A 23,709-nucleotide genomic window follows, 5' to 3' on the forward strand; every position below is an offset into this window, starting at 1 on the left:
GCAACATCGAGGGCCGAAGGGCCTGTTCTGCGCTGTATTGTTCTGTGTTCTATGTTCTATAAGTCTACCAGGTTGTTAGAATTTGTATCTAATATGATAATGGAGCTGGGACACAGTTTTTACATTGTTTGTGTTCAAGTACAAGTTGATTACTTAATTTAAAATAGAATCAAAAGAACTGAAGACGCTGGAAAACTGAAACAAAAACAGAAATTGCTGGGAAATCTCAGCAGCTCTAGCAATTCTGAAGATGGGTCACTGGACCCGAAACATTAATTTAGATTTATCTCCACAAGTACTGTCAGACCTGCTGAAATTTTTCAGAAGTTTCTGTTTTTGATTGTGTAGTTTAACTGGCTCCAAAATTGAAACAATAGAGAGTGCAACTTCTCAATAGTCTAACCACATATCCACAGCAACAAATTGCATTTCAATGTGGAGCCCCTTGCACAAATATTGGTAGTACTGTTATAGTATTTTATTTCTTAGTACGTGTGATTATTGCATGTGGATATTTTTCAAGAAGTCTTTAGTGCCATTCATATTTGCACAATGTTTTTGGAATGCAAGAGGCCTAACAGAAAAGACCAAAGAACTTGGCATGGTTGGGAAAATGGGACTGGGACAGCATAGTAATTACGCAGTCATGGCTCAGTGATGGACCGAACTGGCAGCTTAATGTTTCAAGGTATAGATGCCACAGGAAGCATAAAAAAGGGGGCAAGAGTAGAGGGGAGTGGCCCTTTTGATAAGGGATAACATTATGGCCGTACTTAAGGAAGATAGTCCTACTGTACCAGCAGTATGCCACAGGGACCAGTGCTGCGTCCACTGCTTTTGTCATTAATATAAATGATTTGGATATGAACATAGGAGGTGTGGTTGATAAGTTTTCAGATAACACTAAAATTGGAAGTGTAGTTGACAGCTACGAAGGCCCCCTCAAGAGTACAGCAGGACCTTGATCAGATGGGCCAGTGGGCCAAGGAATGACAGATGGAGTTCAATTTAGATTAGTGAGAGGTGCTACATTTTGGAAAGGCAAATCAGGGCAGGCTTAGACAGTTAATGGTAACGTCCTGAGGAGTGTTGCTGAACAAAGAGACCTTGGAGTGCAGGTTCATAGTTCCTTGAAAATTGAGTTGCAGGTAGATAGGATAGCGAAGAAGGCATTTGGTATGCTTGCCTTTATTGGTCAGTGCATTTAGTATAGAAATTGAGAGGTCATGTGGCTGTACAGGACATTGAATGGGTCCCTTCAGGAATACTGCATTCAATTCTGGTTTCCCTGCGATAGGAAGGATATTATTCAACTTGAAAGGGTTCAGAAAAGATTTTAAAAGTTTTTGCCAGGGTTGGAGGGTTTGTGCTATACAAAGAGGCTGAATAGACTGGGGCTGCTTTCCCTGAAGCACCGGAGGCTGAGGGATGACCTTTGTAAAATCATAAGGGATGACCTTACAGAAGTTTATGAAATCCTGATGAGCAATAATAGGGTGAATAGTCAAAGTCTTTTCCCTGGGTTGGGAGAGTTAGAGGGCATAGATTTAAGGTGAGAGGAGAAAGATTCAAAAGGGACCGAAGGGGCAACTTTTTCATGCAGAGATGGGTGTGTGTATGGAATAAGCTGCCAGAGGAAGCGGTAGAAGCTGGTACAATTTGGGTATATGAATAGGAAGGGTTTAGAGAGATATGCCTAAACGCTGGCAAATGGGACTAGATTAATTCAGGATATCTGGTCAGCATGGAAGAGTTAGACTGAAGAGTTTTTTTCCATGCTTACACAGCTCTATGACTTTATAACTGTTCATTTTTTATTGTGTACCACCTCCTCTGATGAGCACCATATAGATTAAAGCAATTTTCTGGGCAAAGATATTTAATCCTTTATCTTGACACATAATCTTGACCACCGTCTGTGCTTCATTACCTAATCTCTACTACAGTTTGCAGGCTGTTATCAAGTTTTTAAACTGAAGAATGCATGTCCTTACCAAAGCTGAAATCCAATTGCAATAATTTGTTTTGCTTCAGTTTACTTTGCTAATTTGCATCTCTTGATCTTAGATGCCTAGTAGTGATGGCCATGATCGTCTGGCATTACAAAAGGCATTACATGCTAGCCAAAACAGAGGGAGAGACTGGCCCATAGACAAGATGGCAGATGTTCAGCCTCAGGTATTTTATTTACAAATGTACCTTTAAATTCTGCAACATGAAATCTCTGCAATCATTCATTCTAATCAAACTACTTTCAGTTTAAAGTTCTTGAGATTTAGACCTATTTTCTACTAGATACCCTTCTGCATTTTTTCCAGCTGTATCAACTTACTTATCCTCATTTGAATCTGTCTTCACTTTTCAACATAATCTTTGTCCCTAATGTTATATCATCTTCAAACATTACAACGGTATAATCCATTGGATTATTCTGTATATGTATTTGTAAGTGTATATAAACATATAATGTGTGTCAAAAAAAAGTGTGTGTGGATCTCAGGAGAATAATGTTTCATGCTCTTCCAGTCTGCTCAGCTGTAATGCTTTAGGTTGATTCCTGATTTGATTTGATTTGAATCATTTTTGTCACGTACCAAAATACTGTGAAAAGTTTTGCTTTGCGTGCAGTACCAACAAATCATAACATACAGACATGCAGACCATAGGGTATTTAGACAGAATGAGGCATACAAGTTTGCACCTGCAGAAGAGGTACACAAAAGCAAGATCAGCATTAGATTTTGAAATTAGAGAGGCCCATTCAGCAGTCAGATAACAGCAGGGAAGAAGCTGTTCTTGAGCTTGTTGGTATGTGTGTTTAAGTTTCTGCATCTTCTGGCTGATGGAAGAGGTTGGAAGAGCATACACTGAGGGTGTGGAAGGGTCTTTGATGATGGCTTCCTTTCCGTGGCAGCAAGAAGTGTAGATGGACCCATGTTTGGACGTTAGGCTCATAGTGTTCGTTCTACATCGGTCTTATGAACATCTTTGTGGGATATCTTTTCCTCCCTTAAATTAACATTAGTATTGCTTTAACAAATCATTTACTTTTAATGTTTGCAAGATCCTCTATTATTTTCATTTTATGCTTTCTGTTAGTCTTTCTTCACACACACATTTTAGTTCTAAACTTTCTTGTCCTTCTATTTTCTGTGGTTTTCTGATTTTTGTTTGTTTTTTAGCACTTTTCATCAAGCAACTCCTACTTTTGCTTATTTGCATTAAAATCCTCTTCAATTTATAGGTTTTTCATTGCCTCCTGTGTTATCTACTAGTATATTTTCTATTTGGGCACACTCCTTTTTCCTGTTGCAATGTCCTTATCTTTAATTTAGTTTTTTTAAGGAATGGTCTTATTAGGTATTTAACGTTTCTGTTAAAATAACTTGAGTAAATGCACTGAGCAAAATAATTACTAACAATTGCTAAATTTATGGTGCTATTTTGAAGAATTCAGTGTCAATAACTATGTTGTTTCTTTTAAACCAAAAATTCTGACAAAGAAATCTCATCTGTTTTTCTAAAATGTTAAGTAGGGTAAGTGTTTATATTGTCACTTCCATGTTGAATCCTGTTCTTTTTGAACTTTACACCAGAGTTTATTCGTTATAGTTTTCAGAAAACTGCCCATTACTTCCACCTGTAAAATGGAAATATTTTCTGTCAACCATGAAAGTAAACATCTTTTACACCCTCACATCCAGAGTGCCTCACAGCCAGTAGTGAACTTCTGAAGTGCAGTCACAGTTGTTACATAGGGAAACTTTATATTCTTGAGCAAAAGTAGATTCTATTTTAAAATATTTTGTATAATTTTTAAGTAAATATTTCTTGCATTCTTCAAATGTGGTTCTTTGTCAACAATGTTATTTTCTGCAATATGGAAAAATTTCAAACCAAGTAAAACCTGGTATGTTACTGATTTCACTGATATTTGAATAAAGTATTTTTTATGTTCTGCAGAAACACCCTTTGAAATCATTGCGCAAATTTTTGCAGTTACCTACTTCATTCAGTCACTCTACTCCCTCGGAAGTACGGTTTCAACCTTTGCCAAATCAGCCAGTCAAATCATCTCACAGTGAGGGTCGCAGCCATGCAACGGGGCAGACTCCTAACAGCAATACACAACAAGATTCCCAGACAAAACCCAGATCAACTTTCCAACTACCTGGGCAAATGGAACCTGTCTGGCATGTGCTGCCAAGTGGCCGGACTGGAATTGATGGAACTATGAACCCTGAGCGAATGATTTCAAAATCAAGTCAAAATGGGCATTCTCTACATTTAACCAGAACGGCACGTTCCAGAATGCCAAATTTAAATGATTTAAAAGAAACAGCACTGTAGTCATTTTTCATTTAATAATTCTGAAAATGAATACTACTTCTATATCAGATGAATAACCAGGTCCCTTTAATAAACATTACTGATGTAATGTTGGAAGCAATTTTAAAAAATCCTCATCATGACAGTAATGCAATACGCAAAATTATTTTAAACTGAGGTTTTGCAAAACAGCACCTAGTGACTGTGTAATGATGGCTAGCACCTGCATTGATTATTAACAAAGCTCACAATTCATATGGTGTTCAGGTTATTCTGTAACAGTTCAAACAGTTTGTAGTTATAACAAATAATATATTTGTACATTGTCGGAACTGGAGTTTGTCCTGATATCCATGATTTCGTAGAGCACAATGTTATTGTGTACTTAATGCACACTGTACTCACAAGCTGCTGATGCTTTTCAGGCATTTTGTACACTTTCTTCCTCAAACTGTAATTTGCATTATATTTAGGCATATGATTAGTAGTATTTCAGCAAATATACTGGTAATTATGTTTGGTGTGTGGTTAGTAGCTTGTCAAAGTTTGATAAAAGGATTTTATTTTTGGTATGTAGTATAGAATCTGTACAAACTACTTCATGAAAATGATATACAAAAATAACAAATAACAAATTGTTAGAAAATTGTAACCTGTCATTAACAGAAATGCAAAGCTCAAGTGGTTTATCAATGTAAGATGTAGTATTGGACCACAATCAGGCCTGTTATTTTGCAATATATGCAATTGAGATTATATCATTTTCATTCTTTTGGATAATGTGAAGACTCTGCTTCGAACAAATCATATGGCTTGAAATGGGTAAATTGAACTGTAGGGATATTTGATTTTAGTTTACTGTGTTTTGTGGTAAGTAGTGAACTAGGTATATATTGTATACAGAATAAATGTTCAAATGCACTCGACTCAAATTATATAAACTGCAAAAGTACAGCTGGAATCAATTTTACAACATCTAGATCTTCTGGCAGGCATTTTTCAGTAATATCATAGTTTTTTTTAAAGTTGCTTTATGTTCTTCACCCCCATGAATTTTGTGTTCTTCATTATCACCATGACCGCTGAGTTTTTTGATATAGCTGCACTAAACTAGTTCCATTTTTTTCCACCCTCAAATAATTTTGCATGATGATAGATTGAAGTAGTAGTGCATTCAGTGCTTCCTCAGGAGGATATATTGATACAGTGGTTGTACATATGGTACACTCATGCCCTTGAGCATCCAAATATTTCACTGATGGTGACTGTGAGCAGTGGCAGCTGGCCATGTACCAGGATTGAAACTAGGCTTACCATTAGTTTGGTAATTATTGCTCTGACACTTAGAGCATAAAATGTGAAATTTTAATCTTCCCTGTAGATCAATCTGCATCTGCCTCATTAGGAATTCCTTATGAAGTTGCCAAGAAAGCAGACTTTGGTTTCAACTAAGGGTTTTAGACTGTGTGGTCATTATTCCAGCTGATGTATATGCTGACCATCATGTCTTCTTATAAACATGCTCTTCAAATGACTGGTACGTATGTATTTGGTGAAAATTGGGCACACCTTCAAAGCAGGAGAATGCCATCTTCGCTGTCAGCCACACATAATTTTCTGTGGGAACTCAAGTCCAGCAGGCAGAAAAATAAGTCATGACCCTCAGAATTTGTCTTCTCTGACAGGAAAAATTGCACCACATCAAAATTTTATTTTTGCTGGATTATGATCGTGCTTATATTTACTTTATTGTAGGTTGTGTTCTGTTATGTTAGAAGACGTTATTTTCATGTAATTTTGCATTTCCAGCATCTGACACCTGCATCTTTTGCCTGTGCCTTATCTTGTGCCTGTTTGCTTTTTAATGTTAACCTTCCCTTGTGCAATGATCCCTCAAACAGAAATATACACTTTTTTTTCCAAAACAGAAAACAGTCGCAACAAAGAAAAAATACAGGTTTATACAAAATCCTGGTTTAAATCTGGCCTTCAAAATGGGCAAGCACTTAGACCTTAATCAGATTTGTAATTCATCCTGCATCATGCACAAGTGACCAAAGTCACCTTTTTATGATTTTTAAATGAAATAGTTAAATTCAGATCTTGAGCAGAGTCTAAGGATTTGCTTTTTACTTCACATTTTCTGTTTTAGACTATAATATCATCTTGATTAAGTGCCAATGTAGGAACAACCAATAAATCTGTATAAAGGTATGCCACTTTTATTTTTTGACATCTGTTTTTCCCTCGAATATGCAAATTAGATGCATGACAGGAGAGGAGTGTAACAAACTAAACTTATTCATTGAAACCCTCAAGTTGTCCAAGCAAGTTTACAGCAGTTTCAGTAACCAATCATTCATGAGATTGTGACTATGTTTGATTCTCATTCCCCAGTCTTAATCCCTTTTAGAAAGTTTAATTGTAATTGTCACAAATTATACAATATGTCATCAATTTTCCAGTTGGGCATGAAGCCAGTTATTGAAGAAAAACTGTGACTGAGATTCATCAAGGAAATTTTGCAGTGTTTACAAACAATAATTACATATTCAGCTGACCAAATTAAACTTCTGCATTTATAGAAAAAACAAAAGTACAGAATACGTAGTTGACATGTTATTAAGGTTTCTGCTGTTTAGCTAAGAGTGTTGGTGGCAACATGAATTTGACCTTGCTGCCCTCCTACTAGGAATGGGTTCCATTATTCTGAAGCAAACTCATCAAATGAATGATAAAAATTACATACTCTCTGTAACTCGCCCATTAATAAATGATGAGTCAGTAGCAGCAAAAATGTACACTAGATTTTAAGCATATTTTATGACATTGTGGACTCCATTAATAAATAGGTTTTTCAAAACCAGTCGTATATCTGCCTTTTTTTAATAAATGGTAAAGGTAGTGTTCCCACCAAATCACAACAGTCTTTACGAATGAGATTTGATTTGTAACTTCATTCCAAGCCTTGCAATAGCTCAAAATAATTTAGTAATCTCAAGATTCATATATTCCAAATATCCCATTGGCAAAAGGCACTAAATTTGTGGCATGCAGACACTTATGCAAAATGCATGTTTAACTAATTACATTACACAATACTTTTCCATGAAAATAGTGCCTTGTTGGTTTGCAGCTAAATTTGCACTATTGTAAGATGTCTTTCACTGGTACCTTGCCTGATTTGAGAGATTTCTGCAACTTCTGTATCAACATCTTTTCCAGGCAAGACTGTTTTGTGACATGGTTTTTCTTGCAGTTATACCAATACTTAGCAATCTTGCTAGACATTTCTGTTCCTTCCTGCTGCTGACTAATATTCTTCTTTTATGATTATTACATGATCTGGCTAGTCAAGCTGCCTTGACTTCTCACTGACTATACTTCTCACAAAGTCTTCTATGTCATGTGTTCAAAGTACTGCGGAGATGAATAATTTTTAATGAATATTTATATGAAAGCTATTGATGAACATGATACTTTCATGAGCTAGAATATTCAGAAGAGGGGACGTTTTAATATTACCTTCAGTGAGCAGGTATTGAGTGGTTTTTACCATTGACATTGTCGTTGATAGGAAGTTTCCATTTCTTGTGAACAACATTGACACAAATTCCCATTTTGAAATGTGCTTTATATGTATTACGACAAGTGTCACATTTTGATTTGTCAAATTTGTGTTTTTGAATGTCATCGCACACAAAGGTCAGATGGTCAGGTTCAGTATTAATGTGATCAGTTACAGATTTCAATGTCTTCAACAGCTTCAATGTAAAACAGGCATTAAGTTTGAAACAGGCTGCTGTTATATTCTGCAGAATTTTAAGTTTAAAATTTCACTTCCTGTTACTTTCAGTGTTATAATTTTTTTAAATATCTGCACACTTCCTCTTATCAAACCTTACATGGAAAGGTCAATTTTCAATGTTAAAACTTAGAGGAAAAAAAGAAGTTGTTACAAAAAACAACTAAAATGCTGATACTTTTATGCCACATTTTTAAAACAGCTTTTATATAATGCTCATTGATTATAAACCCAGGGTCCAAATAATTCAGCAGAATATAAACCAGCAGGTGTGATTAGTGTTAATGTATATATTTGTCTAAAGATGTGTTTTATGCATGCAGATCTCAATACTTTTACTCAATACAGGTTTGAATGGGTGTAAAACATATGTATTCTCTGCTAAATCTTAATACATATCTACAGGATTAGAAATTGTGGTTAGGGTACTTATTAACAGGGGAAAGCCTAATAAATGCACATTGCTATTGAATATATTTCTGATAAGACAATATTACAGGTGTACAAAAATATGGGGAAAAAGTTGACTTGAGAGTATATATGTAATTCTGACAAGTGTTTAATGCCTATAGTCATAACTGAAATTATATTTTAGGCAGTTATGCACTTTTTCTAAAAATGTGCACATATTTTCAAGTATTCAGGTCTCTGCTCACGTGAAGTCCTTGTTTTCCAGGATTCTTTGACAACATTTGTAGTTTCTCACATAGTTACATGTATGTTTTGTTTCCCTTTATTGCAGTTTTTCCCTTTTTTAATGATTGCAAAGTATAAAGCATTTGTAAATTGTTTATATAACATTTATATGTTTGTATATTCAATCCTTATAGTGTGTTTTCCATCTGTATGTACAGCTATTTTGTAAATTTTAATCATACTGTTTGAGTTGTCACTGAATATTGGCATGAAATGGTTAATTTTTACTAAGCACAATGTATTTTTGAATGGACCTTGTAAAACATGTCTTTATAAAAATGCAAATTTTTGCACTAAAATGTTGAGTTCCTGATTCGTCATTAATATTTTGTTTAATCATCTGTCGAGTGGGGAAAGCTACTTAAACTTGATTGTATGACATAAAAATTAATGGAAGATTATGGAAATATTGCCTTTAGGCAGGGCATGTGATAGATATAGATCCTAATTTCTTTATAAGAAGTATTAAATCTTAACATGTCAGTGGTTGGGGATAAATTTGGAAAGTACTTATAGCATCTATCAAAAACATTCTGTTTCCTGAAAGTTGCAAATATTCCATGAGCATAGATTGTATCTCGAAGGAAAGTTCATTCTTTTATTCTGCCTAACATGAATCTTCTGTATCTCTTTAATTGTAGCCCTCTAAATATGAGTAAAGCAAAGATTCTGGTGCATTCTTCATCCTCTACATTAGCTACGAAAAACTGTTTTTGGGGCCACTTAGAGTCTATTACTCTAAAAATAAGAAAAATTGCAAATGCTCAGCTATTGAGACAGTGTTTGTGGATGTTGAAAGGTTGTTTTGACCCAAAACATTATCTCGGTCCACAGTTGATTCCTGAATTAAGTATTTCTAGCTTTTTAAACTTCCATTTTAGATTTATAACATCCTTAGAGCTGTGACTTTAGAGTCCATTATTCTTGTGAGAATTGAATATAGGTTGGTGAAAGATAGAAACCTGAGTTTAAAGACTACAAAAATCAACCATCTGCAATCTTTGCAAATGCATCCTGAACTTTTGAGTATTTCTGGTGTTTGGAATCTTTTGACATTGTTGAATTGTGGTCGGAGTAGTTGATGGAACACTTGGTGTGGTTGTTTAATCTGAGTTCAAGTCCAACCCAGACATCAGTTGACAGTCTCATTTGCTGGTTGGAAGCTTCCACCTATATTTTGTGGGCAATGTTGAATTACATAAGGGTTTCAGATGCTAGGCAGACAAATAATTAGGAAACTGCATTGATGCAGTTGTAACGATATATGTTTAACCTGTAAAGTCATGAAGAGATGAAAAACTTGAGGTTTGATCTGGAAGATATTGGCAGAAACCCAGAAACTACAGCCAAAAAAAAGCTGAAAGCTGTGGAATAGTGGAGGATGCAAGATTGGAGAGAAAAATGAAGACTCAGAGCTTAGTCTGGAGCTTGGATGAATGGATGAAGATTTCAGGAAGCAGACAATCTGACCCGTGAAGTTGCAGAGATACTGAGAATTGAGGCCACAAGGGAATTGTAGGAAAGATCTTGAATTCAGTGTTTTGGAAGATGGAGCTAATTCAGGCCAATGTGAACTGAGATAAATGAACATCCAGTTGTTTCTGAATTGCATCCAAAGTGATTCTATAGGGCTAGAAAAAATATGATTGCTCACTACGTGCAGAAGTTGTTTAATTGCATTACAGGCAGCTTTTCACTGCAATCAAAAGGACTAATAAGCTCTTACCTCTATATTACTGGATATAAATTGCCAGGATTATGAGTGAATTTTGTTTTAGAAGTTTAAAGAAACCATGAGGTATAAGTTACATAACGTTTTCAGCTATGTCATTACTTTTGACAATAGTCTGCATTTTTTCAATGGACATGCTATCCCTTAATTGATATCAGCATGTTTATGACTGGCATTTATTCATGCATTCAAGCAGCTCCATTCTGATAGCAATCCGGACATGCCAGCCTAAGGGCTTAATCCTGATATATTGAGCAACAATTGGAGGGCGCAGAAAATTCTGCACAGATGATGTCCTGTCTGAGTTTCCATAAAATACCTGTGGGAAGGGGAAATAAATCCTGAGAAATTGTGTTCCCCATAAAAGACCAAAACTGAATTGTTAAATTTATGCATTCAAATTAAGTTGTCATGCACCTACAAAGACCTTTTCTTGCCACTGAGATTTCTGGCCCCTCTAGTTCTAATTCTGCTGATCTTTTAAGAGTTAGACTATATTTTTGAAAATAGCTGTGTCTTTAAGACTTTGTTACATGGAATGATCTAACTGGAAGCTGTCTCACCAGCATGACTTGGAGGGGTTTAAAGTGGTGTATAAACACACAATAAATTAGAGGGGATCTTGTGGGGCAAGGTCAGGGTTCAAGTCCTGTCTGCCCTGAACATAAGTCATAAGGTGATTGAACAAGTTGTTTTAAAATACATTTTTTTCAACAAGCCAGATTGAAAAGGGTTTTGTGGCATAGTGTTATTGTCCCTACTTCTGAACCAGGTGGTCCAGGTTCAAGCCTCACCTGCTACCGAGGTGTGTCATAACATGTCTGAACAGATTGATTTGGAAAAGAAATACAACCAGCCAGAACAAAAGTTAGTAAAGTCACAAAAGACAAAGGGGACCTAACTGATAAACTAAACCTATTCCTTAGTTTATTTCTGGCTGACAGTCAGTACTTACCCGGTTGTTTCCAGTCTGGTCTTTATAGTAAACCCAATTAAAATTTTCATCAGATCTGTACTGAACACTGTACTTTGTCATCCATTCATCAGCATCACATCGTCCTTGAGTAATGATTCCAGAAATAACTCTGATCATCTTCAGGTCAATCTGAAGCCATTGCTGATTATCTTGATACCTTGACAGCCATGCACACCTGTAATATTATATGTAGAAATTGGCATCAGTGATAATACCTATATAAAAAATGCTGTTGAAACATGGATATTGAATTTAAAAACAATTTATTCATTTGTGGGAGTTGTTCACCAGGCTAGGATTTATTACCCAACCCTAATTTCCCTGGAAAAGGTGTAGATGATTTAACTTCTTGAAGTACTCCAGTCCATGGGGCGAAGGGACACCATGACATTTGAGACGGTGTTCCAGAATGTTAACCCAGCAACAGTGAAGGAATGGCAATTTAGTTACAAGACAGGCTGGTTTGCATCTTGGAGGGGAACTATATCAGCATCTGCTGCCATTGTCCTTCTAAGTCCTAGAGGTTGTAGGTTGGGGAGGTACATTGTGAGGAGCCTTGGTGATTTACTGTAATGTGTCTTGTGAATCGTATACACTGCTGGTGAAAAGTGTGAATGTTGAAGGTAGCACATGGGGTGCCAGTCCAGTAGTTGGAGCTGCATCCATCCAAGTAAGTATACAGTGTTCAGTCACAATCCAGACCTGTACACTCTACTGGCTCCATCTCTGTCTCTTTGATTTGTCTGTCTCCTCTCCACATATCTTCTCCTCTATACATCTTCGATCCGCCTCCCCCTCTCTCCCTATTTATTTCAGAACCCTCTCCCCCTCCCCATTTTCTGATGAAGGGTCGAGGCCCAAAACGTCAGCTTTTGTGTTCTGAAGATGCTGCTTGGCCTGCTGTGTTCATCCAGCTCTACGCTTTGTTATTCTGTACCTTGTTGAAGTTGGGTAGGCACAGGGGAGACAGAGCTAAGTTACTCAATCCAGAATTCCTAGATTTTGATTTTTTTTTTAAAAAAGAGAACTGCAGATACTGTTAATCAGGAGGACAAACAGAAGTTGTTGGAAAGCTCAGCAGGTCTGGCAACATCTGTGAAGGAAAACAACGAAAATTAATGTTTCCAGCTTTGTTGAGCTTTTCCAGCAACTTCTGTTTTGTTCCTCAACTTTGAGTTGATGTTACGGCCAATGTATGATCTAGTTAAATTTATGGAGTAGAAACTATGTTAACCATATTTTATTTCATGAATATTTAATATTATTTTCAAATTTATTTGCTGTTTTGAGATGATGATCCAATTAGGCCACTAAAATAGTAATTTTAATCTTCCGTGTTAATTCAGATAATTCTAAACAAATAAAAGTGTCGATGAGACGTGTTGTTTTACTAAATTCCTTTCATTCCATGGTGAAATTAGCCTCTGGAGATGTAATTGTAGCGGCAATTCAGATAGTTTATTCGTTTGCATAAGTGCAGTTGTGTGAACACTTAGTTTAATGCTCAATCAAACAGTATTTTAGCAAGTAAAATCGGTTTAGATGTGTGCATATATGGTTTCTTGTCCTTGTCATTATAAAGGACATTCTCTAACATCATTCTCAGCATCCACCCTTGTCTTTCTAAGTGATAGGGATCAAAGATTAGGCGAGTTCGGTTGGAGAAGCCCCAGTGATTTACTGTAATATATCTTGTCAGTCATTGGCAGCAGTGTACATGTGTTTCCATGCTGAAAAGTGTGAATATTGAAGGTGGCACATGGGATGGGAACAATTGAGTATATATGGTCACTTGGTCTCCAAACCAGCTGAATAACTGAGGCTCTGCATATTCTGTAAGTTTCAAACTGTGGCTGCGAGGAAGTAACAAAATGTGTCCCTTTTATTAAAGATGCTCTAATTCTCGTAAGTTCTAATCAGCGTGTCACTACGTTGTTGGGCCAACAAGATTTTATAAGCAACAGTGATGTGTTTACTGTGGGAAGCTGTCTTTTTGCAGAGGGCAGTGAAAGAACAAGGGTCGCAGTCATCTTGATGGCAAGTATTATAAACAACTAACTGTTCTATATTACTTGGCTTATATTATGACTTCTCAGAGTTACTTTATTTGCAAACTCAAATCTGTACAGTGATTTAGTTTTGACCATGTTCTATGCCTTTTGAATTGACCAGGCATGGTCGATATCCATCATGTTCTCCAGTAAGTAACTGTGAGATTGGATTTAATTAGCATTATTAGACTTCAGAATGACAGAAACAAGCAGATGAAGCTGTTTAAACCATATAAGTTTTGAACTTTGACCACTCACTGATGTCACAGGTTGACAGGGTGATAAGAAAGCATTTAGCACATTTGTCTTCAATGCTCAGACCTTTGAGTATAGTAGTCAGGACATCATGTTGAGTTTGTACAGGACATTTATGAGGCCACTTTTAGAGTAGTGTGTACAGTTCAGAAAACATTTACCAAGATGTTGCCAGGATTGAAATGTTTGAGTTATCAGAAGAGGCTGGGACATTTTCACTGGTGCATATAGGAGGTTGAGGTGTGACCGAATAGAGGCTTATAAAATCATGAGGGCCATAGATAAGATGAGTAGCAATGGTCTTTTTCTTAGGGTGGGGGGAGCTCAAAACCACAGGTCATATTTTTAAGGTGAGAGGAGAAAGATTTAAAAGGGACCTGGGGACACCTTTTCCAAACAGGATGATTCGTGTGTAGAATAAACTGCTAGAGGAAGTGGCAGATGCAGATACGTTTACAACTTTTAAAGGACAAGTACATGAATAAGAAGGGTTTGGAGGGATAGGGGACCAGTTTAAGTTTGGGAAACTTGGTCAATGTGTACAAGTTGGACCGAAGGTTCTGTTTCAATGCTGTATAACCCTGACTCTAATGGCCAACCTTCCATTAATGTTGGTAGCAAAGGATTTTACAATTATGATATGGCTTCATAAACCTAGAACTGCACAGCGTAATTTCAAAGATTAGCAGTTTTGTAATATCAAAACTTTCTATTAATATCAAAAGTTTCTAATTATCTGTTCACTACATTTGGCAAGGGTTTCATTATGATGGTTAATTCTGTGGTCATTTATTGATACATATAGTAGGTGGCAGAAAATGCGAACTTGATAAGCAAAATTGCCTGTGCCATGTTTTTATTATCTTTTACACAGCTCTACCTCTGTTCTTGGTTAAATTACAAACTAGAATTGCGATAAACTGAAAAAACTATTTTGCATTTCTTGAATTCCTGGTTATCCAAGGTGTTTAACCAATTGTTGCATGAGTTAATGTTGGATTCTGCTGTGGGATTACTCACCCAAAACCTTGACTGTTGATTCTTGCCTTGTTTGGCATCCATGAGGAATACCATCCTGTATATTGATCTTCATTGGAACAGCTTACTTGGTCTTCCATTACAGCCCCAGATTCAAACCCAAGAGCTCGGTGATAAGGACACTCTTAAAAATAATAATGTGCAACTTTGAAACTAATGCAAAAGCCTTTTTCAACATTCATGTAATAGCGTGAAATAGTTCAGTTTCAAACAAGCAAATTTCAACAAAATGTTCCGTTTATGCAGCATCTTCAGCAAAGCAAAGGGCCCAAGAGGCTTCTCAGCAGTATTATCAAAGTGTGACCCAGATCCACATATGGAGCTGTTAGAACATGCAACAGATGAATAACCTTGTCAAAGAGGTAATCTTTAATGAGTGTCTTAAAGGTTGGAGGGTTTTAAGGGGAGGAATTCATTCTTTCCCCCCTTCCCCTCCCTCCCCCCCCCCCCCCCCCCCCCCCCCGACTTAGGATGTAGACAGGTGAAGGCACATTTGTCAATGCTAGAGCAGTGAAAATTGACAACGAACAAGTGTTTGGAGCAGCACAGAGATCAATTGCATAAAACAATTCATTCTACAGGACAGAGCAGAAGATTTGTTGGGAGTGACCTGACCAGGTAGCCAAGATTTCCTACCAAAGCCAAGTCTTTGAGAAGCTATTTTTTTTGCTGTTGACAGAGAGAGAGAGAGAGTGTGAGTGCAAGTGATTAATTTAAACTGAACAAATGAAACAGAGTTTTCAAGAAAAAGGGGGCACAATTGAAAGAGGAAAATGAGCAAGTGTGTTTGAGGTTCAATTCAACTTGAGAACCAGAATTACACGTAGACTGTTATGTTTGCAACATATCTTTGCTGTCACTTCAACCTTGGCTTTCTCTGTGTGACGTTCTTCACTCCCCACATTCTTTTCCTCGCTATACAGATTCTGCCTAAAATACAAGAGTAGTTTGTGTTCTATTGCCAAAGAAAATGTGTACTCATACCTGAGCCTGTACACTGAATTGTGATCTATTTTTGAGGCTGCTTTTTTTTTTCACTTACTTTCATATGTGGTTATCACTGGCTAGGCCAGCATTTATTGACCATCCTTAATTACACTTGACAAGGTGGTAGTGAGCTCTATTCTTGAAAGGTTGGAATACTTTTGCTGTAGGTAGGCTCAATTTGATTAGGCAGGGAATTCCAGGATTATGACCTTGCAATAGAGATCCTGATATAGGATCAGCAATATATTTCTAGGTCAGGGTGGTGTGTTGCTTGAAATCAACTTTGTGGTGTTCCCATGTATCTGCTGCTCTTGTCTTTCCAGATGGTGTGGGTTTAGGCAACTTTCACCTCCAAGCTGTGCCATATAGAGATCTGTATACTCAGTAGTACCTGTAAAAGGACTGTTGGTCAAGCTAATAACTAAATTGCAATCATCCTTAAAGTTACTGGTAATTGTTCAGATTGGCATATATATTTTCTAGCATATGTTTGAGGAGCATTCTATTCATTTGGTAAATGGGATCCTATCAAAGAACAGTACAACACAGGAACAGGCCCTTCGGCTCTCCAAGCCTGTGCTGACACATTTTGCCCTTCTATGCTAAAACTGTCTTCACTTGCACGATCCATATTCCTCCAGTCCCTTCCTATTCATGTATTTGTCCAGGTGTTTCTTGAATTCCTGGTCATCCAAGGCTCACTTAACTCGCCATACTTATCTTCCATTTTCGCAGGCATGTATCGCTTCTGAACTCTTATCAATTGCCGTTTGAAAGGCTCCCACATGTCCATGGAGTGTGTCCTTGTCACCCTTGAATAAAATTCACCTTCCTTTGAGCACTGTAGCATCACGGTTTAACTGTAGGTTTACCACTGTAGGTCATGGTTTAAACCAAGATACATTGATGTGAGATTGAGTCTGAAGTGTTTTTTTACATAAACAACCCTAGCTAATTTTTTGTCAACTGGACCAAATTGGTCTTTCAAATCACTTTCTGGTCATATCCTTCCATATCTTTAGTCTCATTGAGCTTCAGAACCCTCTGTGATAGCTAAATTTGTCTGATTTTGGCTTCATGAATAAATTTGACTTTAATTTCAGCAAAATTCACAGCCATGCATTCCCTTGCCTAGCATCTAAGTCCTGGAATTTCCTCCCAAAACACCTCTGCCTGTAAACCATGCTTTCCTCTGTTAAGATGGTTATTACATACTTTATCGACAAAGCTGGTGTAGATCTTAGCTATTGTGAGGCCTGAGACCAAGTTTTATTTTATGAAGGCCTGGTGAAGTTCCTTGGATAAATTCAGCTGCAATGATTGCAAGTTGTTGCACATTTGTTAGTTCTCAGCTTATTTATCATGATTGGTTATTGGTTTCCCATTTTGAGGCACTATGGTAACACTTAATCCATTTAATCCTCAGGGATATTGTTAACTGAACACCTCTGTGCTAAGAAGATTAATGAGTGATCATGCATGCTCCTCAACACTATTACAGTGCCAACAAGTCAGAATGCCCCATAGGTTTTATGAGGAGGAAGTTTTCTGGTACGTGCCAGTAACCAATACTGTTAAAGGTCTTTCTGTCAATTAGGTGATCGACAAAGATATAAGGTTTATTCCCCAGCATCAACATCAAAATGAATGCTTGATATATTGAAGCTTTTTATGAAATAATTGATTTAATTTCTGGAATAAAGTCTGGCTAGATGTCAAATAATGTTTTCGAAACTTAAGTCAAGTACTTTCTAATACCATATTAAAAAACGTATAATGGTCTGTCTTACCAGGTATGCATTCCAGCATTGAGGACCCCGGTGTCGTTCCCCAAACTGTGCTGGGTCCATTCTTGCAATCACATTTGCAAATCTTGTTACATGACTGCAGATTTTCATCCTATCATAAGTATAGGAATGGTAGAGAAGTTTATAAAGAAAGCCTATGAACTTTGTTGGAGCACTTGCATGGATGCTTGAATTTGTTCTGTGAAAGTTTTACATTTCACGATTGACAAAACTAATTAATTACCGTACTTAAAATGAAGTGTGTTCATGAGAATTTAAAGGTGTAACTATTCATCTCTTTAATTCATTTCTCGAAAGGTAACATGGGGAATGTTAGAGGAAGACCGATTTTTAAGTCACCCTTTTAAAACGTTCATTTCATTCTCTCAGCCTATGTAATAGATACACATTTTATTCTATGAATTTAATTGTGGTGCAGGGGTATGATTGTTTAAACTTAGTTTTGTAGTTAGTTACCAACTGATTGAAGTGTATTTGTGTAACTTTTGGATCTAATTGTTTGTAACATAATGAACAACAGTTTAACAATATCTTCTAAGCCTTTATGAAAATGTTAACAAGCAGGTCAGAGCAAAAACAATTGCACAGTTTAGACAATATATTGAACTCCATACCTGAGCAGCAGATTTAGATGAAAAAGCTTTTCCAAATTGTTTGAGAAGAGTTTGGAAAACATAGAAAGATGAGTAGTATTTTTTAGAATGCCACAAATAATTACTTTCACTTCAGTTTTTCTAAAATAATACAATAAATTACTGTTCTATTTCATGAGGATCTCTCAAAATTGGAATTTATAAATGCCTTCAACAGCTTTTTGATGCTGTACAACTGCTGAGATATTACATTTGAAGAAACTCAAAAAAGATTGTAAGGATTTTTAATTTTAAATAAATAAAACTAAATAGCAAATACAATTTACTCGTTATTTTTAAAAACAATTTTAGTATCCCTATCTTAGAGAATGCACAACATACCTTCAAATAAGAGTAGAGCAGAAAATAGAATGTTTTCTCCCTTCATCTTTTCACGATTATGCACTCAGCAAATTGAATAACTACTGTACGTCCAAGAAGATTATCTTAATTCTCCACGTCAGCATTTTTCATGATCTTAACTGTTATTACTACTTAAATACTTGTCATCTTATAGCCTTTTATTTGTTTAAGATTTTTATGAAACAGATAAGTTTAATGGAAAAGAAAATTAGGTTTGAGAGTAAAAGGGAAAAAAAAATTACAGCTTCTTTCAGGACTTCATGACATCAGAAAGGGATTGGATCTGGGAGCTGGGAGTTTGGAGCTGGCGGCAGAGATCTGGGAGCTGGGATTTCGGAGTTAATATGCTTCCTGAGCATATTAACTGTTGGAAGTGAAGAAAATGCAGCTCTTTGTTTGCATAAAATAAGGTAGTTTGATTGATTATGTTGGGATTTTTTAATAATTATATTGGGTGGGAGATAAATGTGGGTGAGGAAACCAGAAAAAACCTTCAGTGTTTTTGATAGAATGTCACAGGATCTTTGTCATACCTGACAGAAGATGGAGATTTCACTTAACATTTGTCTGACACCAATGTCATCAGAGCTACAGCATTCCACCAGTATTGCACTCAAATGTTGACCTCTGTTATATGCTCAAATCTTGAGGGGAAATGGAACAAACATTGAGCCAAGGATGAAATCTATATGCTGGTGCCATATGATTGGAGTCAGTTATGCCATGTATGAAAAGACTTGATGTCAGCCGGTGAATCTCCATTGGACTATTTTGATGTTGTCCAGAATTTAAAGAAAGGTATTTTTAAAATATGTAGATGCTGAGTAACCTTGATAAAATTCTGCTCATCTTTCTTGTTGCATGTTCTTGCTTTAAGGTAGCTTCATTAATATATTATAGGCAAGTGTATTGGAAGAAACATAGAAAAGAGGAGCAGGAGTAGGCCTGCTCCACCGTTCATTGTGATCATGGCTGATGAACCAACTCAGTCGCCTATGCTCACTTGCCCCCTTTTCCTTTGTTCACTTTAGCCCCAGCTGCGATACCCAATTCCTTGCAATCATAGAATGGTTTGGCATCAGCTACTTTCTGCGACCATGAATTCCACAGGCTCGCTGGTCTCTAGATGAAGATATTTTCGAGGTTCACAGTCAGTTGGAGACAGTGAGAAGGGGGTGGAGAAAACCAAGGTGTTTGCAGGAAAGTGCTGTATTGCTAAAAAAGAGGCTGGGATCTGTACTGTTAGACCTTGGGGAGAAGTCAAGATAGCATTTGGATAAGCCTGCATGGCCAGGACTCGAAGGATGTCCTAGGAGCTAATTGATGCAGGTACCAATTGGAGTTAGGGCTCAGAAAAGTTCTTGAATCTGCAAGAGGGTAGGAAGAAGATGCAAGAGATCGATATTTCAGTACATTGTAGTGTGACAGGTGAAAAACCCATTTCCTTGGTAAACTGAGCAAGATTAAAGCTCAGAAGATATCCAGAGGTAGATGTGATGAATGCACCAACAATCACGACCGGTTGATACGAAGATGACAAAATGAAGGGTTCAGTGTCTGAATGTATGGAATGTTCATAAGCAAATTAATTGGGAGCACACATTGAAGAATGTAAACAAAATCTGAGAGCCATTATAGAGAAGGGATTACAGATGACAAAGATTGAGTCCTGAACATTGGGTATATGACATTCAAGAAGAATAGGGAACTAAGTGTAACATTGTCAATTAAGATGGCAAGGTAGAGATCACCTTGGTTTAGGAGATCAGAATGAAGAATTGGTTTGGGTGGAGATGAGACTTGGTAGGGGAATAAGGCCACTACTGGCAGTGCCTCTGGACCTCCTTACTATAAGCATAATGTGCGAGAAAGTATATATAAAATATTGGATGCCTGTGATAAAGTGAAGGCAATAATCATGGGATACTTTAACCTACATATGAACAGGAAAAATGTCCTCTTGCTTCATGCTACTTCTTCAAGGAGCTCCAATAAATTGGTTAAACATGATTTCCTTAAACCAAAACTATGCTAATTCTTGCCAATTATCTTGAATCTTTCCAAGTACACATTTAGCTTTTTGTTTGTAGAAGGGAAGATGCTAGAATAGATATTTAAGGAGGTGATAACTGTGTCTTCAGATAATATCTGGGTTTTCACTAAGAGGTGGCAAGTAATATTCACATCATACAAATGCCAGGCAATGACCATCTCCAATAAGGGATAGTTTAAATATTGCCCCTTGACATTCAATGGTATATGATCTCTGAATCACCCACAATAGGGTTACCACAGACCAGAAACTCAACTGGACTTGCTGCGTAAAGACGATGGCTACATACGTAGACCGAAGCCTAGGAACACTGCAGTGAGTAACTCACCTCCTGGCTCCCCAGAGTCTATCCATTGTCTACAAGGCACAATTCAGAACGGTGATGGAATACTCCCCACTTGCCCAGATAAATGCAACGCCAATAACACTCATGATGATGGACCCTAACCAGGACAAAACTGTCTACTTTATTGGCACCACATTCACAATTATTCAAAACGGCCAAGGGATTGTTGCCATTGGAAAAACTTTGCTCAGCGTGTGTAAAAATCCTTACCGAACCCATCCAAAACATCACCAGCTACCATTGGGATTTTGGTATAAAACTGTTACATAAGAAGCTCAGGATGGGTGTCAACAAAAACTTCACCTTCAGAATTCTTCATATCTAGAAGAATCTTATTAAGAATAATGTGGGCAAAAGTTATAACAAGATGTACCACATAGGTTTTCACATCCAATCCCACTTTGTGAGCATGAATTACAGCTTTTCCTAAGCTACAAGTACCAAATCCCTCATTGTGCACAGGAATGCTTCCACAACAGCTGCAGAAGGGTTACAGCAAAAAAAAGTTTGCCTGTGCACTGAGGAATTTTGCAAACTTTGATGCAATTTTTATCTTTAGTGAAGCCTGCAGGAACAGAAACACTGAAGTGTCCCTGATCAGGAGGAAACATTCCTGTCTGGCGATTATTGTGTGGTGTCCATTCATTTGTGTCAGTGCTATGAGGACATTTAGCTTCCAATATTCGCTTAAGTGTCATCCAAGGTAGCCTTTGAGATACACAATGATGCAGAATGATTGAATGGAAACTGATAACCAAGTTCCGTACCCACGGAGGTAGCCTCAACTGTGATGTTTGGTTCAGGTCATGCTACATGTGATGCTACCACACTGTTCTATATCTGTAAAATCTTCCTTATGGTTCTGTTTTGACACCATCACCTGGATAAATTATTATGATCTCTCTACCTTGGTTAGTTTGTACAGTTTTGGATTGCTTATTAGCTTGGTTAGACTTTCGGCATGCAACTGTTGCAGTTATCATGTTATTCAGTCATTTGGTTTGTATCCAGCACCAGCTAATTTTTAGCTTTTTATAATTATATCTCTGCCTGATTTAATTGGATTATAGGTCATCTCTTCATTTGTTACTCAGCTATTGACAAGGTTATAGACTTGCTCACTGAGCTGTTGGTTTGTTTGCAGTTGTTTTGTTGCCCTGCTCTGGTGCATTGGCATTGCCAAAGAAGCTCTGGTGAAGTGTTGGTGTTCTGTCTTGCTTGTTATTTATATGCCTCAGTTTGCTGGAGTGGTTGGCGTCACTTCCGGTTCTGTTTCTCAGAGGTATGTACATTGGTTTGCAATTTTGGGTATGGGTGTAATGAGTGTAAAAACCCAGTGTAATGTAAAAATACCATGCAAGGACTGTGAGAAACATGACATCCACCAAACTGGAAGAAAAATGACAACACGGATACATGAACACCAACTAGCCACCAAGAGACATGACCACTTCTCATTTGTTTCACTACACACCGACAATAAGTGACACAAATTCAACTGGGACAACACATCCATAATTGCATAGCCAAACAGAGATGTGACGGGGAATTCCTGGATGTCTGGTGTTCCAACTGGAACTCTATCAATAAACACATTGAATTAGACCCTGCATACGAACCATTAAAAAACAGAAGCAGAAGTAATACCAACCACCCCAGCAAACCGAGGCATAAAAATAACAAGCAGGACAAAACATCGACACCTCACAGGAGGTGCACTGATGTTGTTACTTAGCAGGGTGATGAAACATTTGTAAACAAACCCATCAGCTTGGCGTGCATGTCTACACCCTCAACCACGAGCCAAGCTACAAATCTTCTCAAACTTTATTCTGCTGTTGATACTTTACTCACTAACACTTAAGATCACCTGCAGGGACTTACTATTCGACACTGTACTAACACCATTTGTATGAGCTTTTGATCTATCTGCCCATAAATTCTGTGTCAGTGTGCTCCCCTCTCACTTCAGGCGAAGAGTGATCCAGACCCAAAACGTCAGCTTTCCTGCTGCTCTGATAATGCCTAGCCTGCTGTGTTCCTCCAACTCCACACCATCTCAGACTCCAGCATTGGTAGTTCTTACTATCTCTGAATGAATTATATGAGGACATTCAGCTTCCAATATTCTTTTAAGTGTCCTCCAAGGTCGCCTTTGAGATACACAATGACGCAGAATAGGCAACTGTGAGAGTTTGTATTCCCCATGACTAATGAAGTCCCAGTCACTTTTGCAGCAGTCTGCAACCATGAATCTCATGGCCTATGTCAGAACTTCCACAGCAGAACTGGAGCTTCAGGAGGTCTTTGTGTTCCAGTGAAAGCTAAAGCAGCAGCCAGCCAACACTACATCACTGGGCAAAGTGGCAGCACTGCTATGAAGATGCCCACTATTTCTATGGTGTGAAGCTCTGTCTGATGTCTACTGCCAGCTATAATTGGAATCTCCAGTAGTCATTATGTGAAGGCTACCTGCACACACACAGTTCTCTCTCCCTGGCATGCCTTTAGCCCATTCATGCATGATGACACACCACAAGTTGATCCTGACTCCGAACAAATAACTAGAATTTGCACATTGTCAGCATCTTTGATGGTCATTATGAGTGCAAAGTCGAGTTAATGTACTTTTCTCATC

General features: G+C 37.4%; 2 protein-coding genes across 5 annotated transcripts in view; one reads left to right on the forward strand and one right to left on the reverse strand.

Annotated features, from left to right (window-relative positions):
* The window catches only part of cdkl5 (cyclin dependent kinase like 5), a 136,955-nt gene extending 127,843 nt beyond the window's left edge, over positions 1-9,112 (forward strand). For 3 of the 4 annotated variants that reach the window (XM_048540164.2, XM_048540165.2, XM_048540167.2), the window contains 2 exons: positions 2,068-2,178; positions 3,964-9,112. In XM_048540164.2, the coding sequence (XP_048396121.1) occupies positions 2,068-2,178; positions 3,964-4,350 (498 nt within the window). In that variant the 3' untranslated portion in view covers positions 4,351-9,112. The remainder of the gene's footprint in view (positions 1-2,067; positions 2,179-3,963) is intronic. The other variant, XM_048540166.2, reaches the window with a different exon arrangement.
* Positions 4,337-18,733, reverse strand: rs1a (retinoschisin 1a). The gene is made up of 6 exons (XM_048540168.2): positions 18,652-18,733; positions 18,292-18,317; positions 17,660-17,768; positions 14,865-15,006; positions 11,518-11,713; positions 4,337-10,881 (listed from the first exon to the last, which is right to left on the reverse strand). The coding sequence occupies exons 1-6, from the start codon at positions 18,695-18,697 to the stop codon at positions 10,726-10,728; spliced, it is 675 nt and encodes a 224-aa protein (XP_048396125.1). The 5' UTR covers positions 18,698-18,733; the 3' UTR covers positions 4,337-10,725.
* Positions 18,734-23,709: the final 4,976 nt, after the last annotated feature.

This window comes from Stegostoma tigrinum, chromosome 12, assembly GCF_030684315.1.
Source record: "Stegostoma tigrinum isolate sSteTig4 chromosome 12, sSteTig4.hap1, whole genome shotgun sequence".
Lineage (NCBI taxonomy): Eukaryota > Metazoa > Chordata > Chondrichthyes > Orectolobiformes > Stegostomatidae > Stegostoma > Stegostoma tigrinum.